General features: G+C 45.9%; 1 protein-coding gene across 1 annotated transcript in view; it reads right to left on the bottom strand.

Annotated features, from left to right (window-relative positions):
• The window catches only part of LOC144155218 (eukaryotic translation initiation factor 2-alpha kinase 1-like), a 35,717-nt gene extending 31,188 nt beyond the window's left edge, over positions 1-4,529 (bottom strand). The window contains exons 1-2 of the mRNA XM_077686540.1: positions 4,283-4,529; positions 4,059-4,127 (exon numbers count right to left, since the gene is read on the bottom strand). Of these exons, the coding sequence (XP_077542666.1) occupies positions 4,059-4,122 (64 nt within the window). The 5' untranslated portion in view covers positions 4,123-4,127; positions 4,283-4,529. The remainder of the gene's footprint in view (positions 1-4,058; positions 4,128-4,282) is intronic.
• Between the last annotated feature and the right edge of the window lie 12,013 nt (positions 4,530-16,542).

Here is a 16,542-nt window from a genome sequence, read left to right as displayed (position 1 = left end):
AAGGGCCATGCAGACAAAATACAAGTTTGTTTTATTTGAAAGATTTCATGTTTTATGGTGCCCCCAGCGCTTACCCGGCAGCAAATGATGCCGTAATCACCGAGAAATTAATCGATTTAGGTTAAAATTTTGATTCTCCTGCCAAATCGTGTGTTTGCGTGACGTCTGCAATGAAGTCATAACGGCACGTATTAAAACAAAGTGCATCATTCGGCTCTGTAGCCTTGTTTCCGTCAGTCCTCCCAGCTGACGCTACAATACTGAGCCACGAATCGTTGGCCGCCGTTGCTTTGTTTTTGACCGTATTTACACCTGGCTGGTTCTTGTTACGGTAGAAAGTAATCGTTTTCTAAAACATGGGGTATGCTCGACAAACAGGGTCACGTAAGACCACATCACTTATGCCAATCGGCCAGTGTCGTGTAAGACAACCACAAAGCGGCGGACTGCTGTGCAGCTAAAACAAGCATAGTGTGCCCAGTACCAACAGCAGTGTGCACCGGTACTTGTATGTTTTTGTGTATTTTCGTAACTTTCGTTGTTTACTGCACCATTCTTACTGCTGTAAAATGAATGTGCATTACATTTAGGCGCAAATAGCTTGTTTGGAAAGTTTATAAGCCCTGCCTAATTTGCATTTGCTTTTGCCGGCCTCAGCCAATCGCACAGCTGGGCACATACAACATCATAGGTTCTGTTGCGATTAATGAGCTAGTGGATCGCATGGCCATTCCCCTTTCTCCTAATTATATCGCTTATTTGAGCAAAGTGTGCGTTAAAAGTGGTGTCAGTATGACTAACGAGGCAACCTTTTGAATGAACCAAACTTGTGTTTTGCCTGCATGGCCCCTTTAAGACCGAATACTTGCACCGGAGTAAACTACCTGGCCTGTATCAACAGTTATGCAGAACTGTTCCAGAACTTTTTTTTTTCTCACATTGGACTGTGCTTCACGACACGAGGCAACAGCATTGCGAAACTTAACTCAAGCATTTCTTTCTTACGCATCCTAGACATTACAAAATGGCTGATGTAATCAGAGGCATTATTACAATAGGCAAACATTATTAGTTTTAACAATCCCTGTAAAATGCTTTTGGTAGTAGGCTTCGATATTCTTTAGCACTGCCGACTTCCTACATCCCGGTACTGACACAGTACATCAACACAGTGTGCAGATGAGAATGTCAGCAACAAATGCCAAATGGCTGCTGGGACTCAAGCAGCTCACCTCAGAGCAGGCATAGCCATATGAACAATGCTTTAACAGTACACCGTTGTGCAGGAATGGCATCGAAGGAAAGTACATCGTCCCATATATACAACGTGATGCATGCTTTTTTTGAGTACTGAGAATGACACGGCATGCACTGCATACGAAGGCATTGACGTGCACAAGGTTAAAATTTTTTTTTGCCATATTTACTGCACACAAACTGCGCCAGTCATCAAAAAGAGAGAAAAAAAAAAAAACATTTCCAATTAACAGGGCAATCACAGCAACAAATATTAAAGGACTGTTGCTTCTCCTAGGCAGAAGCAACTCCCCTGCTGGAAATGCCTAGAATGAATGATGAAGGGTGGTGAAATGCTGCGTTGAAATACAATTCGTGCAAATGAACGCTGCCCGCAAAAGAAAACACGAAACCGGAACTATCGAAATGCCTTAAGACACAGCACAGCATCTTGACCATATATGCCATCTTGGCACTCAGTAGAACCACCAAAGTGTAACAAATTAATGCAGAAAATTCCAAAAGCCTGAAAACAGGTATCGCAGGCCCACATGCTTTCCCGTACTATGATTTATGACGTCCCAACTCTTGAATTGTGAACCAGGATTGGTAGAGCTTTGGGCAGGTACATGTAAAGGTAAAATAAATGTATGTATAACTTCTGCTGAGCACTAAAAAAATTACGCCCATCTCCCCTCGCGGGAACCCTGGTGGGATGCGACGCTGAAGGGGTTCCATTGGCGTTTCCGTTAGTTCGATTAGTCGAATTGCGTAAAACGCGTAGTGAACGTCCATTGTGTTTCCATCACATCTTTGGGTTCCCGCGAGGGGAGGTGGGCATAATTTTGACCATGCATACATGCAAATGAAAGTTTTTTAGGCACAAGCGCGGACGACCGTCGACTGAGAGACCAGCCGGAGCGCGGTACTCAACTTATATGCGCAGCGCGCCCGAAGGAGAGGCGACCGCGGAGAGAGAGGGCACTGCACATGCGCAGCGCCGCGCGCAGTTGTTGGGAGAGAGTGTTCGCTATCGGAGAGAGCAGAGGAGGTGAGCAGAGGAGAGACGCAGCTGTGCGGACGCAGCCGACGACGACGCAGGAAGGACAGGGCCGCCGACAAGAGATGCTCTTCTCAGTGTCACATCTAAAAAGTGTGATATTCTTCTCTTCAACATTGTTAAGCTGGTTCATGCGCCACAACTGCTGGCAAGATTTGTTTCAGTTTCAATTTTGGTCCAATGTTTTCCATAGTCATAAATACCGTCAGTCGACGCGCAAGTGAAAGAGCTATTGCCCCTTTTCACTGCCCCATATTTGTTTATAGTATATGACAACCAGCAGCAAACTTGTGAGATTACTGGCGCAATAAACTACACGGCGTGTCTGGATCAGCCGCCATTCAGGGAAGTGGCGTGAGTGGCTTCTACTGCTCCTCCTAGGCAGAAGCAACTCCCCTGCTGGAAATGCCTTGTATGACTTTGTGGGTGGCCCCTCTTCACAATGAGTGGCAGTCTTTTTAAATTGAAGGGAAACGAGAGAGAGAAACGATAGCTTTGATGACTTCTAAACAAACAAAGCATCGTTTGCCATCAAACAAAAGTGGAAACAGCTTTGAATAGTGTGACCTTTCAGCTCTGACCAAAACGTCACTCAGCCTTTAGTTTCCCTTTAATTGACCAGCAGCGAAGTAGCTGTTTTGCCTAAATTAAGAAACTGAGTGAAAGGGCAAGGGTGCAAGTGGTGTTTCATGCACCAAACAAGCTTTGTGGTAGCATCTACTCTCAAGATACCCAAGGGGTGGAGCTGTGGGAAAGAAACACGCCAAGTACACTGCTGACTGCCAGTGTCGTGAGGTGTATAAAATCCCTTTCTCCTGTGAGAGACATTAAGCCAACCAAACAGGCTAAGAGAACGCACCTGCAACCTGCTCCACAGAAACTGCCATCCACTGCCAATACAGCCCCACTTCCAGGGTTGCAAGGTGTAGAGGCGCTACAGGTATGCACACACCTGGGAAAGATCTCCAGGCCAAACAAAAAAAAAAAAAAAAAAGGTGATGTGTGTGTTTGGCTTCAGTGGACTTAATGAGTGCCGGGATGATATATCGGGACAGAAGGCTGTGTTGTAACTGAAAGAAGGCCTTTCGATAGTTGTCACTTTGCCCTTCCTTTTTTGACCAATATTCGTGTGCACTTTATTGCACGTAGTGCAATTTCAACGCCACGCTTTGCAAAACTCTCTATTTGATTTGTTTTACTTTGTATGGTTTCCACACATGCACAATTCTTTCAAGTATTAACCACACCGGTTGTTAGACTGCACTGTGTCTGCCAAATTTTTCTTTCGTCACCCGTCTTAAAGCGTAGTTTTTCAATTTCGTTAGGACTGAGCAGAGATAGTTGGCTGATTATTAAAGAACACAGACGCGTAATCGTTCAGCTGAGTGTGTCTTTCGTGCTGTGGTTCCGAAAGAAGGAATGAGAGATGTCTGCCTTGTAAGAGCTTGGGTGAAGTATACTGGAGGAGGGTGCGCTTTTTAACATTGGCGCACAGCAAGAAAAAATATTTTAAGAAATTTCTGCGTGATTTCTGTACAAGTAAACGCCATCCTTGACATAGCCACACGTTGGAAATGAAATAATAAACAAGAACAAAAGGAAGCTTCTAGAGCTTATACAGAAAAGGATGCACTTCAGGGAGTCACACGTTCGAAATGAAATAATAAAAAACAAATGGAAGCTTCTAGAGCTTATACAGAAAAGGATGCACTTCAGGGAAACGCCAGAAAGATGAAACATTGAATGCAGAAGGATAGCTTACCGATGTCTGGGACGTCCAGAGCGGTCACAGTGCGAAGTGAGATTTTAGGAATAGGTGGATCCATGAGTGCTGAAAACACACCTTTCTTTTAACCCACGTTTTCCCAGTCTGGACGAGACCGCACATAGGGTTCAAGAATAATTTTAAGTTTAGGGTCACGCCACATGGGTATTTTTTAGACTTCAAGTTGAAGGAAAGCTGGCGTGCTTATTAACGATACTTACCATGTAACAACGAACGCAAAAACGAACACTAATCACGGGCCCTGCCACTACCCGCCTCTTCTTCATCCGCACAACGTCCGCACGAACGCACGTTGGGGCATGCAGCCGGCATTCGAAAATACGGGGGTCCTCCGTCTCCTTTACAGCGCAGCCGCGCAGCACGCACAGACCCGCAGACTACGCGCATGCTATGCACAGCCAAAACACAAAACAGGCGGCGATGACAAAACACCAAACACATCACTTCGCAGATGGCGGCAGCGTAGAGTCTGCACTGAGGTTTTGCCACTTGGTCTAGGAGGCGCCACTGATGGTGGTTAGCCGTAGCAGACGACATGGTTAACACGTTTTATGTTCGGGCTCAGTCAGCGTAATTTTCTTCTTCAACGTAATTCTAGAGGCGCAAAATCAACGTTCCTGTTAAATATCGTTTCAAAGTTGCAGCGGAAAATGTCGTCTCGCCTGTGCAAGTAGATTGATGAGCTGTCGACAGTCGAGCCTACGGACGTTGGTTTGATCGCGGTCGCGGGGGCTGTTTTTAATTGAAACGAACGCGCCTGTGTGTCGAAATTTTGACCCGGAGCCCTCCAGTGCGGCCCGCCTCATAGCACGAGTGTAGCTTATACGTGCTATCCCCCCGCCCCAAAAAAACGATTATTGCAAACAATCCTCCCAACAAGAAAAAAGCGCCGCGAGTCAGCGGCTGTGCAAGGCGATAAGGACGTAACGTTGCGCAGGCTTGCGGTTGGAGCCACGGCCGGAATCCCACATTGCGCGCACACGCTGTCAAACAACGGCAACAACCTCGACTGTGCAAAAAAAAAAAAAAATAGTGACGTCACAGGAAGTCACGTGACTAGTTTAGTTTGACGTCACTTCTGCGGGGCAGGAGCCACCGCGAGGGGGCTAGATCTCGTACCCCGCGCGGGGCACGAGACTTACCCTTCGATTATAGGGACCGGAACCTGGAGTTTGCCGCGCGACACTAGCGCCATTTTTTGCCATAGTGGCGGAAAACAGAAGTTGTGGACGGAAAAAAAAAAAAAGAACGTGCCGCAGCTGTGGGCGAGATGCCCACAGCTGGAGCACTTTTTTTTTTTTTTTTTTTGCGCGCGAGCGCTGTCTTTGCTTGTCGCGAGTTTTTCCCGATTTTCCCGAGGCAGCAGGGCCCGAACGTTAATTACCTAATTTAGGTTAAATAGTTAATTATTGATTAGTCAGATTGGATTCAAAGTCAAAGTGATGTCACTAGGGCTTGTGATGTATCAAATTAAAGGTCTCGATAAGGGGAATCACGTGGGACAAATTAAAAATTGCTTCCTGGTAATAGTCATGAGATATTCACGTGAGTCATACATTGGGTTAGCAGTGAAAGTGATGCCAGTAGGGCTTGTGAGGTATCAAATAAAGGTCTCGATGAGGGGAATCATGGGGGTCAAATTAAAAATCGCTTCCTGGTTAAATCATGAGATAGTCACGTGAGTCATAGATTGGGTTAGAAGTCAAAGTGATGTCACTAGGGCTTGTGAGGTATCAAATTAAAGGCGATCGATGAGGAGAATCACGTGGGACAAATTAAAAATTGCTTCCTGGTAATAGTCATGATAGTGGGCCCGTGAGTCATAGATTGGGTTAAAAGTCAAAGTGAGGCCACTAGGGCTTGTGAGGTATCAAATTAAAGGTCTCGATGAGGGGAATCATGGGGGACAAATTAAAAATCGCTTCCTCGCTATAATCATGAGATAGTCACGTGAGTCATAGATTGGGTTAAAAGTCAAAGTGATGCCACCAGGGCTTGTGACATGACATGACAAAGACTTTATTGAGGTATCAAATTAAAGGTTTCGACGAGGGGAATCACGTGGGACGAATGAAAAGTTGCGTCCTCGTTATAGTCATGAGATAGTTACGTGAGTCATAGATATGGGTTAAAAGTCAAAGTGGTGCCACTAGGGATTGTGAGGTATCAAATTAAAGGTGTCGATTATCACGTAGAAAAAATTAAATATTGCTTCCTGGCTATAGGCATGAGATAGTCACGTGAGTCATAGATTGGGTTAAAAGTCAAATTGATGCCACTCGGCTTGTAATATCAAATTAAAGGTTTTGACGATGGGAATCACATGGGACAAATTAGAAATTGCATCCTGGTTATAGTCACGAGCTAGTCACGTGAGTCATGGATTCGGTTAAAATCAAAGTGATGCCGCTAGGGCTTGTGCGGTATCAGATTAAATGACTCGATGAGGGGAATTACGTGGGACAAATTAAATATTGCTTCCTGCTTATAGTCATGAGATAGTGACGTGAGTCACAGATTGGGTTAAAAGTCAAAGTGATGCCCTAGAGCTTGTTATCGCCCTCCCAAATGTAAAAAGAAAGTTGCAAATGAGAGAAAGGGGCTGATGGGGTGTCGAAAATTGTGCTAGGAATGTGTGTTCGCGCTGGTAGTGAAAGCAACAATCCTATATCTGCACAAGATCCCTGCATCCCAAAATCCAAAGTCAGCCATGAGTCGTTCGGGGAAAACTCCTTTTTTAAGCTCGCCGCGAGCAATTAACTTGTTCAGTTTGTGCTTCCTTCAAGCTCCCCTATTCTAAGGAAAGATTTTGTGCATCTTAAATTTTCCTAGGGACTATCTGACCCGTTTCTGAATGGGAACAGAATGAGCTCTGCAGTCTGAGTGGTCGACGCATCTCCGGGGCTTCCGAATATGACGTTATCTACCGGGGCCCGATCGCAAAAGGCAGCCAGTGCTCTGACCGCACAATGGGCAGGGGTCATTTGCTTTCGCGAAAAAAAGGCTGTTTGGGTGTATTTTCACAAGAAATAAACACCTTTTCCTTATTCAGCGTCAAGAAAACTATAAAGGAATGCCACCAACAAATGTTTTGAAAAGCTCTTCAGCAGCCCTTTAAAAGCATGTCGAGCTTTTGATATGTTTGGAATCGTGTTTTTTTATATTTTCGATATTTTTGTAAAAACGCATGACAAGAAAATTTTTTTCACGCCCTTCCCTATTTGATGGAAACTTACAACTCTACTGAGGTGACATCTCCTTGCAATTCGAAATAAGGCTTTTGCCTTACATATAAATTAAATTATTGCTACTTTGTTACTTATGGCTGATATGCCATGTGGAGCAACGTACGTAGCACCAGAGTCCCTTAAAGCATTGAAGGACTCTGGTAGCACCAACACAATAATGTACCAGGATGGTAAAAATATCTATGGTTCTTTTTTGTTGTTATGGTAGTAAACAAATATACACATGACGAACCAGTGCACTTCGGAAGCCGTTTTACATCCCCTGTCAGTCTTACAGCAGTAACTGAAAAGACCACCCGCTGCAGTGGCTCAGTTATGCTGCTGAGCCCAAGGACGCGGGTTTGATCCCGTTCATATGGAGGAGAAAAAAAAGACGATCGTATGTCGAGATTTCGTCGCGCGTTAAAGATGCCCAGGTGCTCAAAAGTAATCCAGAGCCCTCGTGGTCCAGGTGCACAGCCGCGGCGCGTTAAACCACCCTAAATTTGAATTTTGAACTGAAATAATAAAAAGGCCCTATATCTCCGTCATTTGCTGCAAATGTCATCGAAAGACAGTAGTTTTCTGCCATCCGTGCCTGAACCCCCTGGTCTCTCCCCCCCCCCCCTGGTCTCTTCCGCTCCACCTCCACCATCATAGATGCAGTCAAAGTTTGCTCAATTCGATCAGACTCTCCTACATTCGCTCCATCTGTTCAGAGCTCTTTTTTCTATGGCTCTTTGCCGCAAATTAACAGCCCCCCCACCCCCCCCCCCCCCCAAAAAAAAAAAAAAAAAGCAACACACAGCGCCTCAAGAAAGCAAGCAGTGCTTGCTCCAAAGTAGTGGATAGGGACCGTCGTGCTGCTAGGGGGAAAAGACTCGAGCCACTGTCGGGAAAAGAGTTGTCAATCACGAAACACAGGAATTTGAAAGGCAGGTGAAGTAAAAATGTAACCTTTTCCAGCAGTCCCATGACGGCACCTGATTGCAGTGCCAGACTTTCCTGCAGTGAAATTTGTTATAAATGACTTCATGCTCTAGAGAGTATGTTGCAAGCCAACGACGGAACGAGTAACGCCACAGTCACGTGATGCGCCGTCCATGATGACTGTCACCAAGAATACTCGTGGCGACGTACGCGTCACCCTTTTCTTAGGGAATGTGCGGCGCAACAGCGCCATGATGCGCCCTGCAAGACGTTTCACAGGGTTACTCTTTTAACGTGACAGCACTATTCTTTTTTGTGCTCCTTAAGAGTGCAATGAATAAATCGACATGCATGTATCCCAATATAAAGATGCCTGTTTGTGTCGTCTCGGTACAACTATTCACAACTATCCGAATACTGGGGCCACCATTTGTAAACTATATTCCACCATGAAAATAAGGAAAGTTTAGGAGAGGCTGTGACCACCTCTTTCGTGCAACCAGTAACGCCATCTTAGGAGTGTTCACTTGTTCTTGTATTTTGAGCCCATTCTCCCTTTGGTTCTCCTTAAGTCGCTTCTCGCTTCGTCTTCTCCTGTGGAAGCAATTTTGTAGCTTCGGCAGCAACGAAAATCGATCGCTTGGATTGTTTTAGCTTGTGCAGCAAAACGACATATTGCCGCACTAGCGACGCCGCAGCTGCGAATTCGCTTGTAAATTCGCACCATATAGAGCGGGCCTATGGCACCCTACTTGCATTTACGTTTAAGGTAATAGATCCATTTTTGCCACATGTGTGATTCCAGAACATGAATACTCATCCGCCCACTTTAATTCCAATACCGTGTGAATTCGAGGCGTAGACAAAGAAGTGGCTATCATTATCATTGTAACGATCGTTCTTCTGCAGCTCCGCTAGACACCTTGTACCTTCATCAGATAGCTTAGCTTTGAGGCTCACTTCATTCGACTGTTACAGTATATATGTCCAAATCCGAGTAACGTTTTTTGCAGTGGCTCAGAAAAATCAGCCCGTATTTAGAAAGAATCCCGTACAAATATTTTCTAGAGTGGGCTGATCAGAGCAACACATGCGAAGTTCTCACTGTGTTCCCTCCTCGCCTTTGTGTTACTTCACCATCGCGCCCCGCTTGGGCCAACTACATTATGCAAGCGGCCAGCGCCAACGTTGTGCAAGCCATGTATTGGCACGGAATGTTCTGAGAAGGCCGCATTACATTGGGTACACAAGCGGCTGCCATAGAAATGCTTCACCTTATCATTATTATTTTATTTTACGAGCAATAATATGGATTACGATCGAAACTGCGTAGCATATGTTATACAACTCTCAGGCGGCAGATCAAATTATATTTCGAGCGAATGACATTTGCTTTAAATGTCAATATTTCAGCGCTACACGACAACACCGAAGGACGTTTGAGGTGAATGATATTTAGCGGCGAGCCGAGGTTCGGGAGCTCATTCAGCGGCGAATTGAGGGGCCTCAACAGCAGTGGCGCATCAACAGTGAAGAAAGTTCACTAATACACCAAAAAATACGGTTTCTAAAAACTGTCAGCAAACATATTTCCCCTTCATGTTGTTTTTAAAATAAAGAAAGGCAAACAAGTACTAGGTAAAGAGAAAATCTCGTTCACAATGTGCGCTCTTTCCTAAGACGGATTTTTCGCGGTCTTGTGTCGGCTTGTGATGTCTACTGATTAGTAAGTAAGTAAGTAAGTTGTGGTTTTTTGGCACAGCAACCTTTCGGTTATAATGCGCCAGACGCAGGGTATGTCACCTAAACTGGTGATTTTTTCTAATTTTATTTAAAAGCATTCCTTTGTTATCTTTTCAAAAAATAGTTTGCTTGAAAACATTCTAGATCGAGACCTTTAATTTGATCTCTCCCAAGCCCCAGTGGCGTCACACTCACATTTAACCCAACCTACGACTCACGTGACTATCTCATGACTATAACCAGTAAGCAATTTTTAGTTTGTCCTACGTGATTCCCCTCAATGAGACCTTTAATTTAATACCCCTAAACCAATAGTGGCACCACTTTCACTTTTACCGAATCCATGACTCACGTGACTATCTCATGACTATAACCAGGAAGCAATTTTTAATTTATCCCACGTGATTCCCCCCATCGAGATCTTTAATTTGATGCCCCACAAGCCCTAGTGGCATCACTTTGACTTTTAACCGAATCCACGACTCACGTGACTATCTGATGACTATAGCCAGTAAGCAATTTTTAATTTGTCCTACGTGATTCCCCTAATCGAGACCTTTAATTTGATACCTCACAAGCCCTTTTGATACCTCGCATTTGATACCTCACAAGCACTTTTAACCCAATCTATGGCTCACGTGACTATCTCATGACTATAACCAGAAAGCAATTTTTAATTTGTCCCACGTGATTCCCCTAATCGAGACCTTTAATTTGATGCTCCACAAGCCCTGGTGGCATCACTTTGACTTTTAACCCAATTTGTGACTCACGTGACTGACTATAACCAGGAAGCGATTTTTAATTTGTCCCACGTGATTCCCCTCATCCGGACGTTTAATTTGATACCCCACAAGCCCTAGTGGCATCACTTTGACTTTTAAACGAATCCACGACTCACGTGACTATCTCATGACTATAACCAGTAAGCAATCTTTAATTTGTCCCACGTGATTCCCCTCATGGAGACCTTTAATTTGATACTTCACAAGCCTAGTGACATCACTTTGACTTTTAACTTAATCTATGACTCACGTGACTATCTCATGACTATAAACAGAAAGCAATTTTTAATTTTTCCCTCGGGATTCCCCTAATCGAGACCTTTAATATGATACCGCACAACACCTAGTGGCATCAATTTGACTTTTAACCCAATTTGTGACTCACTTGACTGTCTATAACCAGAAAGCAATTTTTAATTTCTACCACGTGATTCCCCTCATCGAGACCTTTAATTTGATACCTCACAAGCCCTAGTGACATTAATTTGACTTTTAACCTAATCAATGAATAATGAATAATTAATAATTAACATAAATTAGGTAATTAATAAAATGAACAAGCATCGCCCACACCTAATTTCTGACAAAAAAATGTGTGTGTCATATGACTAACATTATCAGGGTGACGAGCGGTTGCACTTTTAAACAACAAGGAAACACGCGTGCTCCACATTCACACGCCAGGGCACACCATGCGCCAGGGCAAGTCCATACCATTTTTGCGATTTTCTTCCGCGGGTGGCGCTGTTGAACGGCGCCAGCAGCGCCACCTGTCACACAAACAGAACCTTTGCCCAACAGAGCTCTCCTTCACAGTATTCACCGCTCCCTATTCTCCCCTCTCAACTGCACATCATGCGGCCTGAAGGCCACCATAAAGCACCACATGTTGGCCTGCCCCTACGACCCCCTACCCCCAGTCACCACCCCGGAGCTATGGGAGGCGGCGCTGGGCTACTCTGACTTGACGACGCGACATGCCCTGACGGACAAGCCAAGGTCGCTGAGCAGCTGCAGCTGCTGGCCACCCGCCCTGAGTAACAGGGCCCGATATGAATGAAGTCTCTCTCTCTCTCTCTCTCTCTCTCTCTCTCTCTCTCTCTCTCTCTCTCTCTCTCTCTCTCTCTCTCTCTCTCTCTCTCTCTCTCTCAGAATCTCATCCTTTGAACCGGGTTATTCCCCCTGTCCTCAAGATCCCTCCTTCCAGTACACATGTTCGCAATTTTCCCCGCCCATTTCCTCTCTCTCGTTCGCTGGTCTCTCCATAGCTGAAACGTGGGAGGGGTTGACTTCTGGTGCCACAGACTCCCCTTGGTTATCGCGGGGGGGGGGGGGGGGGGGGGAGAGGAGAGGGAAGGGGGAGTTTCACTGAAGAAGTTGTGCTGCTCCAGCTTAAACTCCGGACTCCCCGCTGGTAATTTTTTTCAAGCAGGTCGTTTTGCTATCCTCTGGCATGTCTGAGACTTTGCAGCCCAATAACTATGCTAAGCTAAGAACACAATGTGAATGTATTTTTTCATTTTTTAGTTGTGCGGTAAAGAAAATGGCCGCCGCAGTAAGGAGTAAATCCATAAAAAAACGCGTGAGGTTCGATGGGATCTAAACCCTGATCTGAACAGTAGCAGACCAGTGCTCAACCAACTGTGCTGTCTCCGCACGTTTCGAGAGGTATACCAAAAGTTGTCGTTTTGTTCCTTCGTGGCACGTACGCACTTGGGGGTTTGGCCAGGAATCAAGAGCTTTGAGGAAAAATGTGTCCGCTTCACAAAACTATGAATTGGAAACGTAAACGTTGTAGCACGGCCGCTCGATGGAAACAACCATCGAGCGGCCGCGGGTGTAGAATAGGGCGTGCGGCGCGACACCTGAACGTGATGACACGTGAGTAGAACAGGTGGACAACAGCCGTGCATAACCTTCATTCTAGAGAAGCTGTGGCGTGCACCCGTCTGCTCGCTGACGTAATTCGCATCATAGGACGAACAAACAACGACTAATTTTGTTCTGCGCTAGCAGCGCCTAGACCACGTGCCCACTATGACCAAAGCGCAGCCACCCTGTCTGATTTAGATGTGGATGTCAGGAAAAAGGGAGTACTATGCACTTTACTCACTTTCAATGCACTTCGAACGCACGCCTTCACCGCATATGTATTTTCGCAGAAGAAATTCCTAGCATTTGTGATTATATTGTACGCCTGGTCTTTTTCACTGACTCAACCTGTTCAAGATCAAGACGGCGTAGTGCACATGTGAGGCCTCAGTGGGATCTGTGGAGGGTTAATACATCTTTACTGGCTGATGAAATATTTTGTAAAGGTATATCAGATTCCTGTAATGGTATTCTTGAACCACACAGTCTTTCTTTACATCAGAAATGGAATATATTCAAACAGGGGGTAAGGAATTGCGCGATAGAAGAGTCCGCTCGCTTCTCGTTTTTAAAACGTTTTCATGGACGGGAACTTACTCGTACATTGGTTGGGCTTCATGAACTGGAAGCGGTCAGTCCGAGATCACGTGTAGAGGAAATTGGCATTGTTAAAGGACAACTCCACCAACATGTTACTGAAAAATACCATGGCGCTCTAATTCGGTCGAGAACTGATTAGGTTCTTTGACTGCTACCCCACTCGCCGTTCGCTTAGGGTTGAGCGAGAATCAGCACAATTGCGAAGGAGGTAACTGAAATTCAACATAAAGGTATCAGGTACACTGAAGCTGTTGAAATTGCTAATGCTTTACATGACCATTACAGCACAATATTTGCGGGGCCAAGTCCCCTGGATCGGGGGCACGAATTTAGTTCCCTCATTGACTTACTTCCTAAGTTAGAAGACGATGAGTGCGCTCGGGTTTCTGGGCCTATTACACATGAAGTTAAGGCTGCCATCTCTGACCTTACGACTAATAAGACCCGTGGGCCAGATGGTCTGAGTGGAGGAGCCGGCTCTATCAAAGGTTCTCTGATATCCTTGCTCCCATTCTGTTAGACGTATTCACAGCAGCATACGGCCGTAATGTTTAGCCGCCAAGCTTTTATTTAGAACACGTCACATAGCGTTAATTCCGAAAACACAAGATGAACAAAAGCTGAAATCTGTAGAAGGCTCTCGGCCAATATGTCTCTGTAATGCAGATTATAAAATCTGGGCAAAATTTTTATCTAGGCGCTTCAACTTGTCATCACTAGTTTAGTAGGACCTCACCAAACTTGCGGTATTCGGGGTAGGAGTATTAAAATATATATACAGTGTGTTGCAACGATAACTGGAACACTTTAAAAATTTTTCCTGAGCGATCCGCCGCTCTGTTCACGCTCAAACTTCACACAAAGGTCGCATTTTGTGGTCTATTTTGTTTGACACCGGGAACAACAACGGTACTTACCTGTTTATTCTGAAAATAAATAAAAACGATTTTCGAATATGGGAAAATGGCGGCGATTTGGACGTGCGAGCCCGAAAACCGGGTTTTCTGATCGTCTGTTAGCTCATTTCTAGGTGCATTTTCTGATCGTCTGCTGCACCATTTGGCTCCGTACGTGAATCCCAAACGTGCGTTTCACTCTGCAGGTGGTTCCGCCGTTCCAACATCAACTTGCGCTGGCTCGCACGTTCAAATCAGCGGCCGTTTTCCCATAGGCGAAAATCGTTTTTATTTATTTTCAGAATAAACAGGTAAGTACCGTTGTTGTTCCCGGTGTCAAACAAAATAGACCACAAAATGCGACCTTTGTGTGAAGTTTGAGCGCGAACAGAGCGGCGGATCGCTCAGGAAAAATCTTTAAAGTGTTCCAGTTATCGTTGCAACACCCTGTATACACGTTGCTCGTTCAATATTGAAGAGTCCAAATCAACCTTTCAAAGGCATTTGATCGAGTTTCTCACGATTTTCTATTCGCACTAATGGCAGCGTTAAATTTAGGTGATATTTTATATAAATGCATTCAGCTTTGTTACAAACAGTGCACCACACGACTTGTCGTCAACCAAGCCAGTTGCGACTAAGTTGTCTGTTAGACATGGCTGCCCCCTTTCCCCCTTGCTTTTTGCTTTGTACCCCGAACCTCTGGTCGTTAGTATTCAGCAGAGTAAAACGGTACGAGGTGTTTCCTCGTTATCATGCGAAATTAAGGTCCTTGCTTACGCGGATGACATTGCATATTTTTGTTTTGATAAAAGAAGCGTTCAAGAAGCCCTTAAATTTACAAGGCGTTTCTGACGCGTCATAAGCGGCTGTGAATAGGAAAATAAAACAAAAATTCCCCCGCATTTCCCCGAGGGGGAGAATGTGAAAGTGCGAATGCACGGTTGTCGGCCCGCTTGCGCTCGGCCCCCGCAGCCCACCGCCTCGCCGCCTTCTCTTCCATCTCTTCCATCGGGTTTGTAGTATCACGTGTACACCACGCAGTTATCAAGCCGCTATAACGCCGCTGAGTCGCCAACGCACGCCGCTGACGACGTAGTTTGAATGCGTTAAAGATATAAGGCGCGTCACTAACGCTGATATCACGTCGCGTCCGTGGCTTGGTCGGTAGAGCGTCGCGCTGCGGCCGCAAAGTCCGCGGATCGAAACCTGGCGCCGGATGCTGTTTCTTTATAGAGGAGCACTGCGGACGCCGACGCCGCCGCCGCCGGCGGTGGATGGTTTGGGGTCGCTTAAAACAAAGGGACCTTGTTTGGTGAAGGGGGAACGAAACCCCCTCGATTCGCTGGCGTTACGTTTGACAGTGACGCACTTCAATACCTAGGTGTGCCATTGCACCAAATACGAAACACCGGGACGCATCGGTCATTGGCACTCAAAAAAGTCAAGCGAGCCTCGCAGGCTTGGGGCAAAAACTTTCTTTGTTCGCGCGTGCGCATGTCTGTAATGTCTTCTTTGTCGCGAAGCTTGTTTATGTGCTGCAGGTACTTAATTGTGCGCGTCCTAAAGTCCAAGCTCTACATAGAGTTTTGGCGACCTTTGTGTGGGGGGGTTCCAATGGGAACTGTTACGATTCATCACGCCGCTCCCCTGTGCGCGCGAGTTACAAGTTTGGTGTAGTGCGGGGAAGGTTTGTGTGCTGCAGCAAAGCCCGCCCTCCTCAAACAAGTTACGAAATTGGGACACTATGAACAGACTCCCTTCGCCGAGATCTCCTTTCCCCACTCTCTCAGACCAACACCACCTAGACTTGGCCTTCGGAGTGCCGCCGTGACGTCACACGGCAGGGGCGGCCGCGCGTCGCCCGCAGAGCACAGAAGCGGAGGCACTGAACAGGTTTAGTGCCGTGTCACTACAAAAATTGTGTGGTCGTAGTATTTTGTTTCCGTGCGTGTGCTTGGACATGACCCCGTAGTTTGCCGACCGTGTAACGCCAAGCTGTGTTGTATATAGGTGACCACAAAATGGATGTACATGTAACCAAATAAGACAATGTATTAGCAATCTTCTTCCTCAAGAATTTTGTTAAAGCGATGACTATTAGCTGAGAAATGGTAAATAAAAACCGCGCATTATCGTCGCGCCGCGTTTCCTCCTCCTTTCAACTTACTCTCCGCTGTTGACGGCGCGCAGGCCTTCCCTCCCATGATGCTGCGCTCCTCGGCGGTGACGTACTTCCGCTATCGCGCTGCTCATACTGCCGTCTGCTACGGGCAAGCTTTGTTGACACCTTGAATCCCTCACTCCGCTCAAGGCTGGAAAAGCGAACGAAAAATCTGGCCGCATTTGTGCGGCGGCCTGGCCTTGCCCTTTCGCGGTGTGCGTTGCTGCAGGGCAGCACGTGACT

This window comes from Haemaphysalis longicornis, unplaced genomic scaffold, assembly GCF_048455015.1.
Source record: "Haemaphysalis longicornis isolate Haplotype H1 unplaced genomic scaffold, Haemaphysalis longicornis Haplotype H1 scaffold_1, whole genome shotgun sequence".
Classification (NCBI taxonomy): Eukaryota; Metazoa; Arthropoda; class Arachnida; order Ixodida; family Ixodidae; genus Haemaphysalis; species Haemaphysalis longicornis.
The sequence above is the reverse complement of the archived record's forward strand: the minus strand, read 5'-3'. Positions and strand labels throughout refer to the sequence as shown.